Genomic DNA, 25,505 nt, shown 5'->3' with positions numbered 1-25,505 from the left:
TTTGTTTTATTTTGTATTTATACACACACACACGCACACACACACACACACACACACAGTAAAATACATTTAAAATTCAAAAGCATATGAATTATGTTGTTAAATAAGGTTAGATGTTAAAAACATGGTTAATTTAATATTCGGTTTAAAATTTCGACCACACACTGCATTCTTACAATAGCCGTTCTTACAATATCACTATGTGTAATTGCCAAATAAGTTATTTGCCATTAATATGCAACGTTTTAGAAAAGTATAAATTAGTAGAATATCCAGTTATGAAAACAGTAGGTCAACATAACTACAATGCATTTAATAATTCCCGGTCTTATTCTGCCCTCTAGTGGCATATCGAAATGAATACAAACCTTAACATATTTACTAACAGACCAAACACAGTAAATAATCATACTAATAAAGTATATGTACAACAAAATCTGATGAGCTCAGAATATACGCGTTTAATTCCACGTTATAAGCAAATTGCCGAATACACTCAAATGAGATCGACTCAGACGTCAATAAATGGACGCGCAAATTATAATCACTAGGCTACTACAAAATAAAACAAAAATGTCTTTTATACACAAAAATGTCTCTATTTGTACAAATTGCTGCACATTCGTTGAATTCTGAATTTTGCACATTTGAAAGCAATTTGTTTATGGGTAGCCTAAAATATCTGCAACATTTATCAAGTTCAAGGATAATTGTGCGTGCATTTCTTAATCAATATGATACTAAAATCATAATAAAGTATACTACAAAAAAATCAGATAAGTCCAGACTATGAACGCAAAGAAACTCTGTTTTACTTGACTTGGCTTGCACTGCCTTAGCCTAGCACTACTGCGACTATTATTATTATTATTATTAATAATACTAATATTAATTTAACTATTATTGTTGTTGTTGAACTGCATTCGTTGAATTCTGAATTTTGCACACATAATTGAAAGCAATTTGTTTGTGGATAGTAGCCTAAAACATATCTGCAACATTTATCAAGTTCACGGATAATTGTGCGTGCATTTATTAATCAATATGATACTAAAATCATAATAAAGTATAGGCTACTACAAAAATCAGATAAGTCCAGAATATGAACGCAAAGCGTTTAATTTGACGTTAAGCATTTTCCTCCCATAGAAACTCATTATAAGAACGTTAAATGTAGCTTAATGCATATTAGAATGTCCCCTTATTATGTCGAAATAACGAGATATTATGTCGAAATAACGAGATATTTTTGTCGAAATAACGAGATATTATGTCGAAATAACGAGATATTATGTCGAAATAACGACTTATTATGTCGTAATAACGAGATATTATGTCGAAATAACGAGATATTATGTCGAAATATCGACTTATTATGTCGTAATAACGAGATATTATGTCGAAATAACGAGATATTATGTCGAAATAACGACTTATTATGTCGTAATAACGAGATATTATGTCGAAATAACGAGATATTATGTCGAAATAACGACTTATTATGTCGTAATAACGAGATATTTATGTCGAAATAACGACTTATTATGTCGAAATAACGACTTATTAAGTCGAAATAACGAGATATTATGTCGAAATAACGAGATATTATGTCGAAATAACGACTTATTAAGTCGAAATAACGAGATAAGTTTTCTTTTTTTCTTTTTTTTCACCTTGCGGTTCAGGGCTTCCGTATTTATTAATGCTGTTCATTGATTCAAGTAATTTTTTTGACATTTGAGTTTAAAGTGTTTTAATTCTACAATATATGGTGTAAAAACATCTGAGTGCTGCCCTCTTCAGGTTGAACAGTGGCTACTGCAGTTGAATTTTCCTATTGGAAGTTGTGGTGGCCTGTGACTTCAGAGGGAACCAGTTAACCACGCCCTTGCCTACAGAGAGATGCGTCTCAGATGCACGCCCCCTCTCCGCTGGGCTCTGCCTACTTTTCCAGCATTTTTCAAATATTGCCAGTGGGTGGAGTCAGGCTCTGATCAGGGGTTTAGTTACCCTTTAAACAGTTTTTCACCGTTGCTGTGTTCAGGATTTTTTGGGCGGGGCTAAAACGGTGGCTCAATGACGCACTGGAGCCGCTGAGCCGCTGGCCCCGTCCCTGATGTCGATGATGCACTGGAGCCGCTGAGCTCCTGGCCCCGCCCCTACTGGCGATGACGCACTGGAGCCGCTGAGCTCCTGGCCCCGTCCCTGATGTCGATGATGCACTGGAGCCGCTGAGCTCCTGGCCCTGCCCCTACTGTCAATGACGCACTGGAGCCGCTGAGCTCCTGGCCCCGCCCCTACTGTCGGATGACGCACTGGAGCCGCTGAGCTCCTGGCCCCTCCCCTACTGTCAATGACGCACTGGAGCCGCTGAGCTCCTGGCCCCGTCCCTACTGTCGGATGACGCACTGGAGCCGCTGAGCTCCTGGCCCCGTCCCTGATGTCGATGATGCACTGGAGCCGCTGAGCTCCTGGCCCTGCCCCTACTGTCAATGACGCACTGGAGCCGCTGAGCTCCTGGCCCCGCCCCTACTGTCGGATGACGCACTGGAGCCGCTGAGCTCCTGGCCCCTCCCCTACTGTCAATGACGCACTGGAGCCGCTGAGCTCCTGGCCCCGTCCCTACTGTCGGATGACGCACTGGAGCCGCTGAGCTCCTGGCCCCTCCCCTACTGTCGATGACGCACTGAAGCCGCTGAGCTCCTGGCCCCTCCCCTACTGTCAATGACGCACTGGAGCCGCTGAGCTCCTGGCCCCGTCCCTACTGTCGGATGACGCACTGGAGCCGCTGAGCTCCTGGCCCCTCCCCTACTGTCGATGACGCACTGGAGCCGCTGAGCTCCTGGCCCCTCCCCTACTGTCGATGACGCACTGAAGCCGCTGAGCTCCTGGCCCCGTCCCTACTGGCGATGACGCACTGGAGCCACTGAGGCTGCCCCCTCCCCTATCAGTTCGCCGCTCAATCGCGAGTTACTGTCAGTATTATTTACTACAGCCTACAAACAGTTTGCTAGCTAGCTATGCCTTTGTCACGGAAATGCGTATTACCTGGATGCGATCACTTACGAAACAGATCGGTGTCCTTATTTAAATTCTGAACAATGATCATATCAACAAGAGGTGGATTAATTTTGTGAAGAGCCACCTTGATGGAGAGCTGAGGATCACCACCAACACACGCCTCTGTAGTGATCATTTTACACAGGATAGTTTTATAAACTTTCGTCGGAGAGACAACTGGGATTCACTGATAATCCGCTGTTACTGGTGAATGGGGCCGAACCAACTATCTCCCGCCTCTGCCTTCATCCTCCCGTCGCGCCGACAACTGGTGCCGTGATCGGCAGTGCGTGTCCGCGAGTCAACTTTCTCGCGAGTGGGCGTGGTTTCAGCGCAGCCAGTGGACACGCCCCCAGCGTTTGAGAGCAGAGACCACTGCTAATTTTTTCAAGATTTTGATAGCTTATTTTATTTACTTGGCTGTTTTTTTTTATCATTCAAATTTGGCTGGGTGGCTAGTAACACATTTTTCTGTGGTGTGACAAACTCAGAACACATACTTAATTTGACTTTACAGGGACTTTACAACACAGTACATGTACAGCCTGTGCTAACTGAATAAACCCATGAACCTGTATAATTGACACTATATTTGTTGAAATTTTAATCAGAAAGTGCACCAGGATGCATTAGTTCCACTGCATTAGCATCAGCCCTAAAACTGGATGTATTATGTAACACACAGAGAGAGACAGAGTGAAAGCAAGAGAGAGAGAGAGATAAAATCATAATGCCTTTAAATAAAACACTAGACTAAACTCCACTGGTAGTCATACTTGTTGATGATATTCCACAGTTTCATCCCGTCATCTCTGTAGTAGTAGTGGGGTACATTCTCCAGGCCTCTCTCAGAGATGTTATCAGGAAGACAGAGGGCGCTGTAGGTCAGGGAGGCAGTAGCGTGCTTCAGCAACTTTTCCAATGACTCTCCACCTACTCCTGCATACTAAGAGTAGTATCATTAACGGAGAGAAGACATGACATAAAGTTAGGTTAAAGGCTACTGTAAAAACTAACTTCTGTCACCACAAATCCCATAATAATTTCCCCAAAATTTTAATAAAAAATAAAAAATGTAGTAAAAGAGTAGATTGTTAAAGAAGTCAGTCATCACAGAAAACATTAAAGATCCATTTTGTATTTTTTTTTAACAATCTCACAAGATATGTTTGCAGGTACTGTAACTGATGTGTGGCTGAGGGAGACATTGAATGAAGTTCTTGATGAAGCATCGATAGAAATTGGAGAAACCGAGGAAGCACTGGAGTTCTTTGATGGTTGTGGACTAGTTTCGAACAGCATCTACCTTCCCCTGTTTAAGATGATATAGTTGCTCACCAATGGTTGAATCTCCTTGTGGTCAACCAAAGACCTTGCGGAAGTGCCTTGTGAAACTATCCAGGGATTGAGTTACAGGTCCTGCTTGAGTCCAGAGAGTTTCGGCCCACTGTAAATCTCGCCCCGACAGCAGGGATATAATAAAGGCAATCTTGGCTCGATCAGTGGCAAAACGCTGCGGTTGCATCTCTAGAGCCAGTGATCATTGTAAAAGGAATCCGCTGCAATTCTCCGCCGAGCCAGAGTAGGGCGCCAAGTTGGCCACGGGACTGGCAGAATGGCGGATGTTGTGGCTGTGGAAGCGCTGAGCGCGCGTTTGAGTCCGTCCACGATCTCCTGAAAAGGATCTGGAGAGCTCATGCTGCGTTAAAGTGGGTCTGGTCTTCTGTAATGGATTGACTCAGATAGATGGAATATAATCAAGAAAGGGTTTATTGCAGTCTAGCGAAATCAATGGAAATAGATGGGAGATGTCAATGGAGATAATCACTGAAGAGAATGGCTTGGAACTTTACTCTAACATGGACGATGCAGAGAAGATGCGGGGCTGGTGACTTCAGAGTGGGATGAGGAGCACACACCTTGCGAGGACCCACGAAGAGGAGGCAGGTAGGTAGAGCACAGGGAAGCACACACGGGGCGAGGAGTAGTGAGACTTGGAACGCAGAAACATAGAATATGCAGAGAATATACGGGTGTCACGATTTCAGCCTGTGTTCATGTCTTGTGTGAGGACTTTTGTGTTATTTCCTGTCTTGTGCCATGTTTTGTAGTTTTTCATGCTGATTAGTCTCCCGTGTTGTATTGTTAGTTCCCTTGGTTACCCTTGTATGTTCTCATGACAATCAACCACACCCCCTTGTTACCTTGTTAGCCTGTGTATAAATTGCCCTTGTGTTTCTCTTGTGGTTTGTCAGTCGTTGTTTGCTGTACCATGTTCCTGTCCTGAGTTTCTTTGTTTGCGCTGTATTACCTGTTTGTATTGTTATTAAAGTAGTGATTGCATGTGGATTCTCTCTCCGCTTCGTCCCTGCCTCTCTGTTACAACGGGTAATCAATCTTTACTCAAGTACGAGACCAGACAACTATGAGGCTCGAGGTGTGTGCTTAAGTATGTGCGTGGTCATGAACTTGAGAGGTATCAGGTGTGTGTGATACTCCGGGGATGATGCTATCTGTGATTGGCTGGTGACAGAGCCTGGGTTAGGCTTGTGTAAGGACAACACCTTCCCCCAGACAACCTCTCCTGGTTATCCGGTTTAGATTAGGAAGGACGCAGAAATGCACTGGCCAGCACATGTTTTTGCTGAGGCTGATCCACCCATGCCAACAGGTACACAATCCAATTGTTCCCCTATGTCTACCTCAATCCATTTCCTTATGATTGCTCAAAGAACCGGGTTGGCCCAGCCTTGTACAAAATTAAGTCTCCCTCCTCTGAGGGATAAGTTTTAATAAAAGGATTTTAGTCCTAATCCCCTGTAAGGGGTAGGTTTTAGTGCTTGTGCAGATACAGGGATAGTCTAATTGTATCCTAATTAAGTTACCCTCCTGTGAGGGCTAAGTATATTAAATGGGCAAAAAAACTTTTTCATATCATTTCTCAGCAAAGTTTTTGCTTTCAATATTTAAATCTCATATTCAACCCTTTTGGAAACCATGTGTCCAGTTTGTTGATCCAATACCACTCCCTCTTCAACCTATCTCTCTTCCCCCATCCTGGATCGTGTTCCAGCCCGCACACCTTGAGGTTCTGGAATCCATGCCTCTGGGAGTGAAGTACCAAGTGCTCCTTCCATTTTATCCCTCTCCTGACTGTTTTGAAGGAGTTACACCGCACTCACGATCACCAAGGTGCCAGACAAACAAAACTGAAGATCTCAAAAAATAAACTGTCTGCACACTTGAATCCTTTAAGCAAATTTAATCACCAAGCTTTCAGTCAAAAGACCATCCTCAGGGCATACAAACAATGAATGTAGCAATCAACTTAACTGTGTTCAAACACATCAGGACAATCAACAGTGATTGACTGTATACCTGTGCCCCCACATCCTGGTGAGTATGGAGTTCCCGGTCTCCCCCACGTATCTTCTCCCACACCAAGCGCATCTGATCAAGTAAATGCAGTTTCTGCGGTTCAAGGGAATAACCTGAGCAATTCTGTGTACCGTTCTGCATTCTGCTCTTTGGATGGAGCTGCTCTGTTAGCTGGACCCAACTTGCTGTGCACTAGGATGTCCTGTACGTTTCTTCCGCGTTTGTAGGCTGCCACCATCCTGTACCGTTTGCCCAGTGCCTCATCCTTCGAGAGCCTCTCAAAATTCTTCCTAAGTCCCGTCGCTAAGCCTTGGGCCGTCCTTTAAAACTTTACAATAAAGGAAAGGACCTTCTTATTTGAAGTCAGGACCCCCACTCCTCTCATGCTCCTCTCCCCTTTAATTGCCATCCTCAGAAAGTGCCGCGAATATCCCCTGCCCCTAAGGGCCTTCACCAGGATTTTGACTGCCTCAACTCTATCCGTTTCCCTCGTACAGATCCGCCAGAACCTTAAGAGTTAAGCCTTCACTATCCCCTTGAATACATGCGTGTCATGGTGGCTCCCTCGATGGAGTAGAGCGTGGGTGTCTGTAGGTTTGAAGAATACTTTAACATACAGCCTCCCTGTGTCCAAGAACTTTGGTCCCTTATAGACAGTCGTATCCAAAAAGTCGATGTTATCCAACTTCAGCTTTACCCTGATAGATGGGTGGTGTGAATTGAGGGTCTCTACAAACTCCAACCAACCCTCATCAGTGCCTTCCCAAACCCCCCACACATCGTCCAGGTACCTGTAGTATTGGGTTAGGGTTAGGGTGTCAGGGTTAGGGTTAAAAGGTATCTTTTCCATGTTAAAATAAGAACATTTTAATGTTCTTTTTCCATGAGTTTTTGTCCTAACCAGGCGCGACTGCGACACGCGAGACGATTCTATTTTATAATCGGTTTCTATTTTTCTGCGACGTTGCGCTGGAACAACAAACACAAAGTGTGGCAATGATAATCTCAGGTACAGTTTATGTTCTTTATTATTTATGTTAAAAGCGTGAAATGTGACTGAATATCATTTAGTGCTCCAGCTTTGTAGCTGTAAAAGCAACAATGGATAATTTAAACAAGAAACAAGAACGTTCAAACGGTGAACAAACAAGTGTATTCTTTGACAAAGATTGTTTTAGTAACTCAGTAGCCTATGTATTTCTAATAAAGTTTAAACGGTGTAATATTTGTGAATTTGATTATGTAGTTACTTATCCATTTTCTTGCGATTGCCTTCAAGATTACTCTTTGGTGCTGTGCACTTGCTGCGAGACTCCGCCCACATGCTGTTCTGATTGGCTGTTGGTTTTGATAGATTGACGCATCTCCCAGTCGCGTCACGTCTAGCGTGGACAGACAAATTATTTGTCCTGGAATCTTATTGCATCGCGTCTGGTTAGGACATGGTGTTAGTGCCTCAGCAACCATGACATATGCATACCATTGTAATTGCCCCATGCTTGGATATCAGCTGATTCCGGGCCATGATGTTGATCTGGAGCGTGTATCGGATATGAGGAAAGAGGAGCTAGAGAAGGAAAAGTAAGTAAGAGATTAGTATTCCCTGCCTTCAAATTCTTTGAAGATAAAATATATGAATGAAGAATGAATTTTAATTTCTTGTCTGTGAGTGTGTGTGTTATTGCACCTGCGTGTGTGTACCTGCACACCATTCCAGTTATTTTTACATGAATTACAGAATTATAAAAAAATTTAAGATAATTGTTACAGGGAGGTGAATGGGTTTGAGTAAGACATTAGTGACCTTCATGAACTTAATGTTCTGTGTAGTCTGTGTTCATAGGCTATAGATGAGTCAGCTCTGCTCTACAAAAGGCCTGGCACTCATTATTAACGGAATTGTGGTGTTGTAATAAAAGTGATGATTTTATTAATGTTTCACCGCTGGTTACTCCGACGACACTTATAACTATCTTGAACGTTGTAGCGAACCTCTACAAATTAAGTCAAAAGGAACAAATATTTAATTAATAATCATATTAAATAACACACACAAAAAAAAAGACACAATTTCATTATAGTCATTAGAATTTGTACGAACGGAAACTAAAAATGGTAACAAAAAGAGAAAAAGAGGTGTGGTTTTGGGTGACAGTGAACGAAAAGAAAAGAGGAAGTAGAGAAGTGGAAGGAGAGTCTGGTAGGGAAGTTGAATCCGCGTCTGGAAAAGTCTGAGGGAAAACGAGGCCGTTGTTGCAGCGTGTCGTGAAGTGCTCTGTGTTGGATTATTGTTCATGTCGACAAAGTCTGAACGTCTGCATTGTGGAATACTGGCGTATGGACGCGCATGCGATGATTGAGTGACTGACTGAGCTGGAACCTGGACGCTGCGGGTGAAAACCAACACCTAAAGGGTAAACTTGAGAAACTGCAGAATCGCAAGTTTTACCCTGTGAGTGTCAGTCCCTTCTGTGACACTTTCCCGACGTATGATCCTCGAAAGGAAAAAGGAAAGTTAATCTTCCCCGCGCTCTCAAAAGTTCCTAACTCTAAATACTTCTCTGTCTTCCTGCAAAACATCAAACGACTCCACTCTTTCATCAGAAATGATTATTGTCCCCTCTATCTGTTACTAAAAATATTATTTGATTTAATTTCGGTTTTATTATAAATTTACTTGTATTTTGAACTGTTTTGGGATTATTTTTGTTGTAGTTTTCTTTGGTCTAATTTTGAATTTAGCGCAACCGCGCTGGTATTTTAGTGGTAACGAACTGAACTTTTTTGTTGGTGAAAAATTATATGAATGGCCCAATGTGAACATTTAAAAGTTGAGTAACTCACCGTTACAACATGCCCCCATTCATTCATAATGATGAGATTGAGCGGGGATTAGTTCGTTATGGAGAGTTTGTTAGCGCAATTAAAATGGTTCCACTTCGCTGTACAAATGCAGCATTAAAACATGTTATGTCGTTTAGGAGGCAGGCGTTCATGTTTTTGAATGAGCCAGAATTGGATATTTCTTTCAGTGTATGGCACGAAGGAAAGGGTTAGACTAAATTGTTAGACTAAACAGTTTTTCAATTCAACAGTTGATGTAGCTTTTTTTACAAGAAACCCATACTAATACTAATAATGGAAATGAAAATGAATGGAGCATGTGGTGGGAAGGGAAGCTTACTTTAAGTCATGGGACAAACAACAGCGCAAAATATAAATATATCGAAACATATAAATGTTAGTTTTTTAGCTATAGATGAGGTTATATAAGGTAGACTTTTGTTAAAGCTACACTGTGTAATATTTAATGTTGATTTTTAGCAAAAAACAAGTTGTTATTTCAAAATTATACGTTCTCATTAATGTGTAATCACTTCAACCAACTAATTAAGTATTCTCGTAAGTGTATAATCTGCCATTTAGAATACATACGAGCGAGTCGCTCGAATGGCGGAAGCCATGTTGCGCATCCATCTTGAAAATACATTAGACAAAGAGGGACATACAGGCTTCGCCTTTTGTGTTTTTACACGCAGTGGCACCGTGATGAATGCGAGAGGGAGATTTGCTCGCGTTTGCCGGCAGATTTGAAATAATATGGCCACCGTAGGAGTTAAAACGTCTTCGCAATGGGAGGAGCTAGAAAGTAATATTCAGTTGGTAGTCATATACAATTTCACCGCTAGATGGGAGTAAATCCTACACAGTGTAGCTTTAACTAAGATTGAGGTCAGAGCCGCCTTAACCTAATGTTAGGCCCCGGGGCTGAGAGGTTTTGTAGGCCCCCCATCCCCTCGATTAATAGAGTCTCATTTTAAAAAAGTGTATGTAGGTAATCTACATCACATAATGCATTAGTTTCTTTCGAGACCTACAACAGTGAGTTTTTTTTTTATATTGTTTTTAATTTTAATATTGTTATTAACATTTCACTGAGCACATAAACACAAGACACTTTATTTAACAACCACACACAGCAACTAAATTTCAACTTTATGCAAATGAGAAGCGATTTTCGCAAACGACAACCAATAGGAAAGAAGCCTTTCAGTGGAGCTCAGCTCCCATCACCGTCTCGAGTGCAGGAGAGACAGAAGAGTTCGAGGGCGATTTCACTGTTTTATATGATTTGACAGTAACTAACCACAAACATGGATATAATAAAATGATGCACGGAAAATAAACTATCGACAGTCTCAGTGAGTTTATTCTGGATTTAGTGCGTAAATCATTTTGTTTACAAATTAGACGCTTTGCAGTTGTTATATAGCCTACATGTTAAAGATTTTATTTTGGATGTGTTCATTGTGATTATATTGGCTGGGTTTATAAAAGTTTATAAAATTGAAAGGATCATTGCTTGGTGCATTTGGAAACAAAGCTTGTCTATTTCTAAATGTAATCGCGTGCATCGCTGATGATTATACTGTCCGTGTGTTGAAAAAAACGTCGATTAAACACACTCGCAACAGACACACCACAAAGCGGAGACGTTAGTGGCACTGAGCGGACACGAACCGTAACGCCTCATTCGCGCCGCGGGACCTCTAGACGCGCATAAACGCGTCTTTGCATAGACTTAACATTGAAATCACTCGCGCCAGACGCTCTTTTCGCGTTTGGTGTGAACGCACCATAACAATAACATTAGAGCGACAGCACTACCAACGTCCACAAGCGACTAGCGACATACAGCGACAAAATCTGACAAGTTAAAACAATATGACCTTTTCAGCTCATCATAAACCTGAACATGGGAGGCCCCTGAACTTGGGAGGCCCCTGGGCTTCAGCCCAGGTAAGCCCGTGCATTAATGCGGGCTTGATTGAGGTTGAAGGAATGGTATTTGTGTTCATGAATGTTTATGCCCCAAATAATGGGTCTGAGAGGATGGATTCTTTTATGAAAATGAGAAGGTTAAGACAACTGATAGTAATGTGTGTATTGTTGTGGGAGGAGATTGGAATTGCACCACAGATTTTACAATTGACCAATGGCTAAGCCACGCCCCCTCCACTCACTCGGACAAACAGTCAACATTCGGTAACAGGCGCTATGGCAGCTGTCACAGTTGGAGACATTTCACAGGAGGCAATTGATGATTTTTGATTATATATCATCTCAAAGTCACCAAAAGGGCCTTAACTATGCAATGGAGGGTTATATTAATCATTTTATTTTGAGAAGGTAGATGAAATGCTTCAGCTCCGGACAAAGATTTAACGTTACAGGTCAGTGTGTAAACGTTATAGTTTGGTACTATTTCGCTTCAAACGCTCGCTTTATACGCGCGAATTTGACGCTCTATTCGCGTTTGGTGTGAACGCAGCATAATGAACAGGCTGCGATGTCAAGATTGCAATGCTGGAATGCGTGTGTGTGTGTCAGAGACAGAGAGGCGCGGGCGCGATCGCGATCGAACAGTGGAAACATAAAAACATACTCCATTTTGTTCATACAGGACATCATTAAAACTGCAAAGTGTTTAGCCTACTTATATTTGTGTAAAACACAACAATGTGCTTTTGTCAAACTGTACTCTTGTCAAACTGCAACGCAGCTAGAAGCTAGGCTAACGTTACTTTAGAGATGTTAAAGATAACGTTCAAATACGTTGTTGACTTACCTTAGAACAGATGTAGACATCCTTGTTTAATTTATCCACGTTTAGTTGGTGTTGTGGTCTAAGTTACCGCATAAATTAATCCAGAGCAGACACTTCTCGGTTGAGATGTGGTTTGGGAAAGGGTAAAAAATACACACCGTCGCCCAGCCTCTCAGGATACCTAGTGTTGGAGTTGAATGTACCCCATGCACACCGTTTGACCGTTTTAAACTTAAAATGACAAGAAAAAACAGATAAAAACGAATGAAAACTGACTAACTGCAATGCATTTTAATGGACGTGGAAGCAGAGAATGTCCGAGTGTATTGGGTTAGCTATGCGCACTGTGATTGGCTCATTGCGTTTGGGGGCGTGGCTTAGCCATAGGTCAATTGATAGAAATGGTGAAGAGCCACATACAGTAGTCAATCAAGTATTGAGGCATTAGGCAAGATGGCGGCACCAGGTGTGACAGGTGTAGCTGCAGCGCTCTTCACCTATGTGCTGCTCATGAGTATCTTTAGCTATACCAACACCGGTCAAATTTGGGATGACTACTATTTTAACGGTAATACAAAGCTACCCTCTGTGATTGATCTACTGACAAACCAAGCAAAAAAACATTTTGGATTTGGGAGACACGTCTTGGCCGCCACCTTCATTCAATTGCACCTTTCCAACCGAACAACAAAATGCTCTAAAACCAAAATAAAGCAACAACAAAGCAACGCGTTTCTAATAACCATGACCCTCTTGCTGTCCAGAGACATCCATCATTGCCCTGGTCGGCTCAACAATCAAGAACAAGACAGACCCCACACCACGTCCGCGCACAGCGCGAGCATCACTGGTAGCAGTCAGGTACACTCTTTATGTAATTTACACTAAACTAATGGGCAACAATCTTACCTAATTGATTTTGTCTCTCCGACGAGTGCCGTGGAGACACCAGTGCCTGACGTGGACGTGACGGCTGGCTGGATGGAGACTGGGCCTCTGCCACGAACGTCTTCGGGAGTCGGGATACCAGCGTGCTAAGCGCTCAAGATGCATCGGATCACCAGAAACTATCATTTTTGTCAAATACTGCAGGTGACAGCTCACAAATGAATGTATTGCTTTAACTATAAATGTGTCACCTCAGATGTCATTCATTTTAGCTGGTTTTTATAGACCACCTTCTGCAGATGCTAAATTTTATACATCATTTAAGGAGATTTTAAAACAATTAAATACTCTTGGTAAAGAAGTAATTGTACTAGGGGATTTCAATGTAAATTGGATTGATAAAAACAGTAGGAAAAGGTTAAAGGAAATAGTAGGTCTTTATAATTTTGAACAGCTAATAAAAGGACCGACAAGGATAACCAAAACATCTAAAACACAAATCGACCTGGTCTTTTCAAATAAATCTGACAGAATAATAAAATCTTTTAATTTTATCACAGGTATGTCAGATCATAATTTAGTTCTTATAGCAAGGAAATTAAACAAAAATAGATTTACATTTAGAACAAATAAGAAAGAGGTCTTTTATAAAATACCCAATAAAGATTTGGCACATTTTGACCAAGAGTTGGAGAAGGTAGACTGGAATATTTTGAACTCTAATGATGAAATAGGCTCATTTTGTGGGAGCTTTTTAGATCTAATAAATAACGTTAAGGTGAAATTTATTAAAAAGTGTGTTAACTTGAACAAAAAGGCACATTTACCCTGGTTGACAGTAGATATTTGGAAATTGATGAGGAGAAGAGATTTTCTGCTTAAAAAGGCTTTAAAATCGAATATTGAAAATGATATGCGTCTATTTAAGGATTATCGGAATAAAGTAGTGAAAGAACTAAGGACCTCGAAAGCAAATTTTTTTATTGATTTGATAACAAATGCTAAAGGAAACAATCACTTAGTCTGGAAGCACATTAATACTATTTCTCGGAAAAAAACGTCTCAAAAATGTTATGAAATTAAAGTAAACAATGCTTTAACGCAAGAAGAATCAAAGGTAGCTAGTGCTTTTAACAGTTTTTTTAAAGATTCTGTTAATGATTTGGTTGTTGTATTTGGTAACAGAACAAGGGAAATTAGATATGTAGATTCAACTAAACCAGTGTTTCACTTAAGTGAGGTCTCGGAGCAAGAAGTCCTTAAAATTTTACAAGGACTTAAAATTTCAAAGTCACAGGATGGTTATGGTTTGGATTCGTGTATGATTAGAAGGAATGCTGCTACCCTCTGTCGCCCTACTACTCAGCTAATCAATCGATCCATCAGAGAAGCGGTCTTCCCCGATTGTCTAAAAAAGGCAGTGGTTACACCTTTATATAAGGGAGGAGATAAAGCTGAGCTGGCCAACTATAGACCAGTGAGTATCCTACCTGTAATATCGAAGGTAGTCGAGAAAGCAGTGGCCATGCAACTGATGGATCATTTGAATTATGGAGAGCACCCCCTGAATCCACTTCAGTTCGGTTTCAGAAAACACCATTCGACTGAAACGGCACTGTGTTATTTTGTTGAACAACTCAAAGTCATGTTGGATAAAGGGGGGGTGGTGGGTGCCATATTTTTAGATCTGAAAAGAGCATTCGACACGGTAAACCATAACATCCTGTTATCTAAATTGTCCGCTCACAATATTTCTGACGAGACATTACAATGGTTTAAATCAGGGGTTCCCAAACTTTTTCATTCTGGGACCCACCTAGACAAGTATAATCAATCTCAAGACCCACTTGCACTGGTGCTACCAACTTTCTCAGTTGGTCGCACCAGCATGATTTGGTCGCACCTTTTTTTTTTTTCCTACATGCCATGGGATTAATCAATGCATGCTGATGGTCTTAATCTGCATACCCTAGTTTTGCACTGATGTAATAAGACTGACAGTGACACAAGACCTCATGTTAGCAAAATATTTTAAACTTTTAACTCTTAAAAAAAACTTAAAAAACATGAATGTTCTTTAATGTTTGATTATAATGTTACCGTCTTCACATAGGGATGGGAAAAGATAAGATTTTATCAATAATAATAATGCCACAGACGATTCTGATTATCAATCCGATTCTTTAACGATTCTCTTATCGATTCTTGATAGCACTGTGTGGAAAAATGTAGTCATATGCTTTTCAAAAAAAACAAGGAGTTTTATTTATTTTAAAGCTTATGCTTGAGTAAGCCAACTGTACTTTTTATGTAATTTATGTAATAAATAGAACCTTATTGTAAAGTGTTACTGATTATACACCGATTCAGACGTCTCCTGAGTTCACTGTTGGAAAGATCAGTTGTTTTATCCATTCATTAAAATGAATCGGTTCAAAGGAGTCATTAGTTCGCGAATTGGACGTGTCGTGCGCGTTGTGTGATTATCCCAGCAGTTAGGACATGGACATCCAAGATTTGTGTCAACACAGAAAACATTTCATCACTGGATAGTTTTATTCGTTTAATTAAAGTGTTGCTTTATGTCAGCTGAATGTCGGGGATGCTTTTCAGAGAAGATAAGGCAACAACTTATTTAGCACAATTCACCCAGCGGTAATTAAGGGAAAAAAATCTCTGAATGCTCCACATGAAACTTTGTCTTTCGACATTTTACCACCGTGTCGATTTATTTTGATTAATATGTGCGCGGGAGAGAGAGCACGACAGCGCTTAGTTTGGAGCATTGGAGACGGTGAAGACTTGTTTACTCGCCTGGCTCAGAAGAGAGAGAGAGAGAGAGACCGCGCACGCGACCGAGTCTCTCTCTGTTTGTTCTTTCAGTTAAACATGCACTGTGACTGTCACAAGCGCAGCAGTTCTACATTAGGCTACTCACCGATCAAATAAGACTTTGGCGGGACAAAAATTAACTTTGGCGGGCGCTAAAACTCACTTAAGAGTCGTTTGGTCATTAATCGGACTGGTTTTGTTTCACTCATCATAACGTAAATTTAGCTGCAGCTAAGTGCCTTTGTGCGACCCACCTTTTCTCACTGTGTGACCCACAAGTGGGTCGCGACCCACAGTTTGAAAACCACTGGTTTAAATCATATTTAGAGAATAGGAAGCACTGCACAAGAATTAAGAGTACTATGTCTTCTTATTTGGATTGCTCAGTTGGGGTGCCACAAGGCTCCATTTTGGGCCCTCTCTTGTTCAGTGTTTATATAAATGATCTTCCAGCTATTTGTCCTGAAGTTCACGTACAAATGTACGCCGATGACGCTGTGATATACGTCTATGCAAAATCAAGTCACGAAGCAGCAACTGTGCTCCAGGGAGCGATGGAAAAAATTTCAGATTGGATGGTGCAATCATGCTTGACACTAAATTATAGCAAAACTCTCTGCACATTTTTTTCAAAAAGGAATACTTCTCACTCTGCGCCGGAAATTATTGTAAAAGGAACAAGGATTCACGAAGCAGAGTCTGTGAAGTATTTAGGCGTAGTGTTGGACAGGACACTGTCATTCAAAAAGCATGTTTCAAAATTGATAAAAACTGTCAAATTTAATTTATCGCAGTTTAGATATATTCGCCCGCAAATGAGCACAGATGCAGCCAAGCTTTACATGCATGCGATGATATTGTCACATTTTACATATTGCATTACAAGTTGGTCTCTATCAACCAACTCTTCGTTACAGCCGCTCCAAAGCTTGTACAAACAGGCACTCAAAATTTTAGATAAAAAACCTGTTTCATACCACTACTGTAATATTGTGAAGAAATATAAATTGTTAACTTTTGAAAACTTCATTTTGTTTTCGAATGTCAGTTTAGTGTATAAAATTTTTCATGATTTGGCACCACAGTCACTGAGAATGTTTGTGAAATCGTTTGAAGAGGTAGGACTTAGAACAACGCGAGCCTCATCCAGAGGAGACTGTTATGTCAACTTTAGGTCCTCTACCTTTGGACAGAATTGCTTCTCTGTGAAAGCTGCAGGGATGTGGAACTCGTTGCCTTTAACTATGCGAGAGATTAGCACCTTGCATCAGTTTAAACTTAACCTGAAGAAGTGGTTGAAAGACGGTCAGATTTGTGATCATTAGCACAAAATTGGTTATTTATGGTATTGTTAAAAATGTAAGAAGGTAAATTTAAAAGGGAACTGTAAATAGTTGTAAATACTGCATGTATTGCAATTGCATGGTTGTTGAGATGATCCTTTTGTATGTGTTTTATCTGTATTTTGTATTGTGAATGGACTCATTCGTGGGAATGCGCATTGTCCACTGTATTAACCTGCTGTCACTTTGCCTCTGTCCAGGGACTACAGATGAAAATTAGCTTGTAGCTATTTCTGGTCTGTGCAACACATTTGTTGTGCAATGTCCCTGTCAAATAAACAAATAAATAAATAAAACAAACTCTAACTCCAAAGGAATATAAAGCTAATCCAAACAATAGCTCAATTATACCCAGAAGACAAACTTGTCAACACGGGAAATGGTCTACAAAAAAAACAGGAAGTGGAATGTTTTTCAGACTGTCAACCACTCCAAAATAATATGGGACTCCAAATTAAAATCAAAAGGATTATTTGGGGGGCACCTCAATATACGAAGCCTCATATCTAAATCTGATCAAATTCAGTATATTTTAACAGAATCGAATCTAGATTATCTTTGCTTGTCTGAAACCTGGCTCCAGGCTAATTCACCACCAGCTGCAATTATGGTAGCAGGCTGCCAAATCTATAGACGTGACAGAGTGAAATTTAAAGGAGGCGAGGAGATAAACTTGGCAAACTGTTTATGACGTAACATTTATGACGATGTGATGGTTCTGATTTTGTTTTTATATATATATATACGTCTGTGGGTTTATATAAGTTCTAATTTTATAATGTAATGTTTGAATACAGTATGAGTGTATGAGTTTTGAAATGCAAAAATTAAAGAATTTTGAACCTCGCCGTTCACACATGTCAGACCAACTCATGCGCGACAGATTCAATACCTTGTAGAGAGGGTGAGGAGAGGGAAGATTGCGCAGCGTGGCCACGGCGAACACCTCCGCCAGCAGGTGAGTCCTCAGCAGGTGAAAGTCCACCTCGTGAACGCCAAACTCTGCGCTTCGGACGAAGAGCTTGGCCAGTTTCCAGTCGGTCTTTGAATCCGTTGGGAGGAAGATGGGGTTGTCTTTGCTGGGCTTTTGCCTCAACTGTGTAGATTAAATTTGAGCATTCGTGAAAATGGTACAAATGGTTTCTGAGGTAATCTGGGCTATTATTTTTCTCTCTTTAAGAAAAGGCTCCTGTCATAATTACTCTATAAAGACGCTGACATCTTAAAAAAGGTTTATTTAATGTTTAATCATTCAGACATGTTTGCCCACTCTTCAGTTGTACATTTCACCTTTTCTTTGTTTCTTTGAAATAATTTGGTTATTTACCTCGTCTTTCAAGATTTATTTATCTGTATTTAATTTAATAACCCCCCCCCCCCCCTTCTTGAGCATTTCCCAGCCAAGGTTATATTCATAACCCGAGGATTTCTGCACTCCAGATGCCAGATACGCACCTGAATGGCGATGGGCAGCATCATGCCATGAGGGTTGCAGTACAGCAGGACCAGGGGAGCCGTGAGATACTGCTGCCTGCCACTGACAACATTCCCCACCAGCCCGTCCAACATCTTATAGTCAGACAAGAAGATGTTCCCTTTCTGGGTATGGGGGTAGATCACACCAAATAATGAAGAAACACAGGAAATTAGACAAAACCAAAGCAAACCAGACCCAGTCATTCCAAATCATTGCCAGTAGCAAGTAGCGTACCTTCATCTCCTGCTCCAAGCTGCTCCCTCTTAGGGTGTCTTTGACCATGTCATCTGTGATGGGGAAATTCTCGGGCAGAGTTGAGCAGCGCTGGATCATCATGGGATTGAGGCCATTCAGAAACTGGTAGCCAAAGAACTCGTCCTCATCCCAGTGCTCCTGACAGTATTCTGCAAAGCATGCTGTGTCAGAACTTATGCTACAGTACAGACAGTACTTTATTTGCAATATAGTCATTTTGAACAGTTCCTTCATTTAAGATGAGTACCAATGGTTTTCACTCTGTTTTCACAAAGGATTACTTCCATTTGGCTGATGCTTTCCCATGATTTTCTGCTGTCAGCTAATCCAGTTAGCTTCAGAGCAGCTAACCTGCACACAGAATACACAGATACACAGTGCAAACATTAGTAGTGTAACTAGCCTTGACATACTACCTATGGTCCATCCTAGCTTTAGTTGTGAGCATCTTTGTAGTTACTATTAGATATTATATTATTACTGTCTTCAAGAAGACAAAGCTATTTTGTGAATGCCATCCACTTCCATGCAAAATACACTGTATAGGCCTATGCATGGATCATGTTTTTAAATCACCACAGTTCATTTTTAACTAAAGCATACTTAAAATTAAATCTAGCTATAAATATTCAGCATTTCCACCAGTGCAATCTATAACTAAAAACACACCATATTTAGGCTAACCTACAAACAGAAGACATTGATACAGTCCATTGTCCTAACAATAATGGTTGAATGGTTAAGCTTGCTGTCGTGGGCTCACTACTTATGAACTCTCTAAATGCATCTCTGGAGTTCCCATTACATTGGCTAGCCTACTTTTAGCTGAGTATACATGGCGAATCCTTGAAGAATTATTGCAGTTAATTTCTGAATAAAGCATACTCCAAAGTAATCTGACATTGCCCCTACATTACCAATATAACTTATCTCTCCTGTGGTGCTTGGGTCCATGGACTCCTGATGCAACAGAAATGTGTAAATCGTAGGTGAGAAAAGGCAAACATGGTAAAAATCAGTTAATCCGATGAAAAACAGATGCCGTGGAGTGTGTGAAACTACACCAACACTCAGACACAGTTGCAGTGATATATTTTAAGCACGGGAATCTGTCTTCTCCCTCATTTTCATGTCGAGTGAAACTACACTGATGGGAACCTGCTGATGCTACTGATTAACTGCGATCTGGAAGAGGAAGCCTATATGGCAAAGATTAACCATGAATATGCCTACTGTCCATATTGATTGTAATTGAATAGAGTTGACGTCTGTTCAATTGTTTCCCTAAATTCTTATGGTTGTGATGTTCTAAAAGCCCAATATTGGGTCCAGCAGACCCGTGAACACTGAACACTGAGATGAACACTACAGGAGGGTTAAAAAATGGCTTGGTCACTTACTGCGTTCCTGCGGTGTATAAAAACTCGGTTTCCTTTGTGTAAGAGAATCGGACTTCAGCTGGCAGAGCGAAGGCAGTGTCGTAATCGATAACTTGAGGTGTACCCTCAGCGTACACGCGCCACCTGGGGGTAGAATATTCAGCTGTATTTTAACGGAAGGAATTTAATTTCACTGAATTTATTTTCATATAAGGCAGACACTTCGCTGTCAGACCCGACTTGTATTAGTGTGCTGGCCACAAACCTAAATAACTTTTGTTGCTCCTCTAGCTGCCTCATCCTTTGTCTTTGGGATATTGGGTTGGTGTCCTGGAACACAAGTGAAGCTGAAATGCAAATGCCAACATTAATTCACAATCTCAATTTATATTTGCAAAAGAAAACATTTAGAAAAATGTAGGCTATATTTTGAATATATCTTTTCTTGATCATAGAACAATGACTTGTCATCCATGTAATTTTGACATGACACTTTAATTTGAATACAAATGATGTGCTTTATTTTAAAAAGGCAGCATTAGCCTATAGCTAAGTCACAGTCTTCTGAGATACATTAAAAAGATGTCTTTGTAAAAAAACAAAAACAAAACAAGAATGACAACTACATATGCAGTACATCTGCAAGCCATCACCCAATGACCATCAGCAATGGCAGCCATGTAATCTCTAGTCCTGACCCTGTGCAGGCAGGGACGGATTATGGCGATGATGTGCCCTGGGCACGGATGTCTCAAAGGCCCCCTTCACCAATTTTTTGGACAACAGTGTTGCACCTGTATGGCGCCGCAATAGGGCAGGCAAGCCAGGCATTTTAAGGGGGCCCCCGAGGGCTGATCATTTAAACAATCAGAAATGTTAATATAAAGACGCAGCAACATCTCGTGAGCTTAGAATTATAAGGTTCCCAGATAGCAGACGGATGTGGGCCACTTCAGGCAATGATGCGGCACTTCAGGCCTACTTATGGCCCGGACCAAATGTGTCTGAGCCTGAAGTGGCCCACATGTAAAATGGCAAATATGGCCCAAATATTTTAAATTACATGTGGGCCTTTTTAGGCAAAGATGCGGCACTTATGGCAAAGTGTAATCTGAATGTGAGCCTAAAGTGGCCCATATGATAAATAATGAATATGGCCCAAATATCACAAACCAAATGTGGGCCACCTATGGCAAAAACGTGGCACAATCAACAATGACTAATCTGGATGTAAACCAAAAATGGCCCACATATGTTTCAGCAAATGTGGCCCAGTTTTCTTAAAACATATCTGGGCCAGTTTTGGCAAAGATATGGCACAGTGGCACTGTCTCATCTGGATGTGAGCCAAAAGTGGCCCACATATGTTTCAGCAAATGTGGCCCAGTTATCTTAAAACACATCTGGGCCAGTTTTGGCAAAGATATGGCTCAGTGGCACTGGCTCATCTGGATGTGAGCCAAAAGTGGCCCACATATAATGCTGCAATTGTGGCCCAGTTATCTTAAAACACATCTGGGCCAGTTTTGGCAATGATATGGCTCAGTGAGCACTGGCTCATTTGGGTGTGAGCCAAAAGTGGCCCACATATGTTTCAGCAAATGTGGCCCAGTTATCTTAAAACACATCTGGGCCAGTTTTGGCAAAGATATGGCTCAGTGGCACTGTCTCATCTGGATGTGAGCCAAAAGTGGCCCACATATAATGCTGCAAATGTGGCCCAGTTATCTTAAAACACATCTGGGCCAGTTTTGGCAAAGATATGGCTCAGTGAGCACTGGCTCATCTGGATGTGAGCCAAAAGTGGCCCACATATAATGCTGCAAATGTGGCCCAGTTATCTTAAAACACATCTGGGCCAGTTTTGGCAATGATATGGCTCAGTGAGCACTGGCTCATTTGGGTGTGAGCCAAAAGTGGCCCACATATGTTTCAGCAAATGTGGCCCAGTTATCTTAAAACACATCTAGGCCAATTTTGGCAAAGATATGGCTCAGTGGCACTGTCTCATCTGGATGTGAGCCAAAAGTGGCCCACATATAATGCTGCATATGTGGCCCAGTTATCTTAAAACACATCTGGGCCAGTTTTGGCAATGATATGGCTCAGTGAGCACTGGCTCATTTGGGTGTGAGCCAAAAGTGGCCCACATATGTTTCAGCAAATGTGGCCCAGTTATCTTAAAACACATCTGGGCCAGTTTTGGCAAAGATATGGCTCAGTGGCACTGTCTCATCTGGATGTGAGCCAAAAGTGGCCCACATATAATGCTGCAAATGTGGCCCATTTATCTTAAAACACATCTGGGCCAGTTTTGGCAAAGATACGGCTCAGTGAGCACTTGCTCATCTGGGTGTGAGCCAAAAGTGGCCCACATATGATGATCCAAATGTGGCCCAGTTATCTTAAAACACATCTGGGCCAGTTTTGGCAAAGATATGGCTCAGTGAGCTCTGGCTCATCTGGGTGTGAACCAAAAGTGGCCCACATATGATGATCCAAATGTGGCCCAGTTATCTTAAAACACATCTGGGCCAGTTTTGGCAATGATATGGCTCAATGAGCCCTGGCTCATCTGGGTGTGAACCAAAAGTGGCCCACATATGATGCTGCAAATGTGGCCCAGTTATCTTAAAACACATCTGGGCCAGTTTTGGCAAAGATATGGCTCAGTGGCACTGTCTCATCTGGATGTGAGCCAAAAGTGGCCCACATATAATGCTGCAAATGTGGCCCAGTTATCTTAAAACACATCTGGGCCAGTTTTGGCAATGATATGGCTCAGTGAGCACTGGCTCATTTGGGTGTGAGCCAAAAGTGGCCCACATATGTTTCAGCAAATGTGGCCCAGTTATCTTAAAACACATCTGGGCCAGTTTTGGCAAAGATATGGCTCAGTGGCACTGTCTCATCTGGATGTGAGCCAAAAGTGGCCCACATATAATGCTGCAAATGTGGCCCAGTTATCTTAAAACACATCTGGGCCAGTTTTGGCAAAGATACGGCTCAGTGAGCACTTGCTCATCTGGGTGTGAGCCAAAAGTGGCCCACATATGATGATCCAAATGTGGCCCAGTTATCTTAAAACACATCTGGGCCAGTTTTGGCAAAGATATGGCTCAGTGAGCTCTGGCTCATCTGGGTGTGAACCAAAAGTGGCCCACATATGATGATCCAAATGTGGCCCAGTTATCTTAAAACACATCTGGGCCAGTTTTGGCAAAGATATGGCTCAGTGAGCTCTGGCTCATCTGGGTGTGAACCAAAAGTGGCCCACATATGATGATCCAAATGTGGCCCAGTTATCTTAAAACACATCTGGGCCAGTTTTGGCAATGATATGGCTCAATGAGCCCTGGCTCATCTGGGTGTGAACCAAAAGTGGCCCACATATGATGCTGCAAATGTGGCCCAGTTATCTTAAATCACATCTGGGCCAGTTTTGGCAAAGATATGGCTCAGTGAGCACTGGCTCATTTGGGTGTGAGCCAAAAGTGGCCCACATATGTTTCAGCAAATGTGGCCCAGTTATCTTAAAACACATCTGGGCCAGTTTTGGCAAAGATATGGCTCAGTGGCACTGTCTCATCTGGGTTTGAGCCAAAAGTGGCCCACATATGTTTCAGCAAATGTGGCCCAGTTATCTTAAAACACATCTGGGCCAGTTTTGGCAATGATATGGCTCAATGAGCCCTGGCTCATCTGGGTGTGAACCAAAAGTGGCCCACATATGATGCTGCAAATGTGGCCCAGTTATCTTAAATCACATCTGGGCCAGTTTTGGCAAAGATATGGCTCAGTGAACACTTGCTCATCTGGGTGTGAGCCAAAAGTGGCCCACATGTGATGATCCAAATGTGGCCCAGTTATCTTAAAACACATCTGGGCCAGTTTTGGCAATGACATGGCTCAGTGAGCACTGGCTCATTTGGGTGTGAGCCAAAAGTGGCCCACATATGTTTCAGCAAATGTGGCCCAGTTATCTTAAAACACATCTGGGCCAGTTTTGTCAAAGATATGGCTCAGTGGCACTGTCTCATCTGGATGTGAGCCAAAAGTGGCCCACATATAATGCTGCAAATGTGGCCCAGTTATCTTAAAACACATCTGGGCCAGTTTTGGCAATGATATGGTTCAGTGAGCTCTGGCTCATCTGGGTGTAAACCAAAAGTGGCCCACATATGATGCTGCAAATGTGGCCCAGTTATCTTAAAACATATCTGGGCCAGTTTTGGCAAAGATATGGCTCAGTGAGCACTGGCTCATCTGGGTGTGAGCCAAAAGTGGCCCACATATGATGATCCAAATGTGGCCCAGTTATCTTAAAACACATCTGGGCCAGTTTTGGCAAAGATATGGCTCAGTGAGCACTTGCTCATCTGGGTGTGAGGCAAAAGTGGCCCACATATGATGATCCAAATGTGGCCCAGTTATCTTAAAACATATCTGGGCCAGTTTGGGCAAAGATGTGGTTCAGTGAGCACTGGCTCATTTGGATTTGAGCCAAAAGTGGCCCACATATGATGCTCCAAATGTGGCCCAGTTATCTTAAAACATATATGGGCCAGTTTGGGCAAAGATATGGCTCAGTAAGCACTGGCTCATCTGGATGTGAGCCTAAAGTGGCCCATATGATAAATAATGAATATGGCCCAAATATCACAAGCCAAATGTGGGCCACCTATGGCAAAAACGTGGCACAATCGACAATGACTGATCTGGATGTAAACCAAAAATGGCCCACATATGTTTCAGCAAATGTGGCCCAGTTTTCTTAAAACATATCTGGGCCAGATTTGGCAAAGATATGGCTCTGTGAGCACTGGCTCATCTGGGTGTGAGCCAAAAGTGGACCACATATGATGCTCCAAATGTGGCCCAGTTATCTTAAAACATATCTGGGCCAGTTTGGGCAAAGATATGGCTCAGTGAGCACTGGCTCATCTGGGTGTGAGCCAAAAGTGGCCCACATATAATGCTGCAAATGTGACCCATTTATCTTAAAACATATCTGGGCCAGTTTTGGCAAAGATATGGCTCAGTGAGCACTATCTCATCTCGATGTGAGGCAAAAGTGGCCCCCATTTGACATGGCAAATATTGCCCAAATAATTAATTACAATTTGGGAAATATATACGGCACAGTCAGCATTGCAGGGTGTAAGTCTAACTTGGCTCACATTCGACGTGGCAAATATTCTTTGTGTTTCCCAAAAATTAAAACCTACGTGGTAAGTCCATTTCTGGATTCGATGCCACACTTCTGAAAATGGCTAATTTAGCTT

General features: G+C 41.7%; 1 protein-coding gene across 2 annotated transcripts in view; it reads right to left on the bottom strand.

Annotated features, from left to right (window-relative positions):
- Nucleotides 1–25,505, bottom strand: part of LOC311297504 (hydroperoxide isomerase ALOXE3-like) — a 52,482-nt gene that overhangs the window by 9,960 nt on the left and 17,017 nt on the right. For both annotated transcript variants that reach the window (XM_084419824.1, XM_084419823.1), the window contains exons 5-12: nt 20,486–20,567; nt 20,242–20,364; nt 19,089–19,192; nt 18,821–18,990; nt 18,565–18,708; nt 18,002–18,205; nt 7,919–8,005; nt 3,837–4,006 (exon numbers count right to left, since the gene is read on the bottom strand). In XM_084419824.1, the coding sequence (XP_084275950.1) occupies nt 3,837–4,006; nt 7,919–8,005; nt 18,002–18,205; nt 18,565–18,708; nt 18,821–18,990; nt 19,089–19,192; nt 20,242–20,364; nt 20,486–20,567 (1,084 nt within the window). The remainder of the gene's footprint in view (nt 1–3,836; nt 4,007–7,918; nt 8,006–18,001; nt 18,206–18,564; nt 18,709–18,820; nt 18,991–19,088; nt 19,193–20,241; nt 20,365–20,485; nt 20,568–25,505) is intronic.

This window comes from Rutilus rutilus (assembly GCF_951802725.1).
Source record: "Rutilus rutilus genome assembly, chromosome: 9".
Taxonomy (NCBI): Eukaryota; Metazoa; Chordata; class Actinopteri; order Cypriniformes; family Leuciscidae; genus Rutilus; species Rutilus rutilus.
Note: the sequence above shows the minus strand (reverse complement) of the source record. Positions and strands in the feature narration are given on the sequence as shown.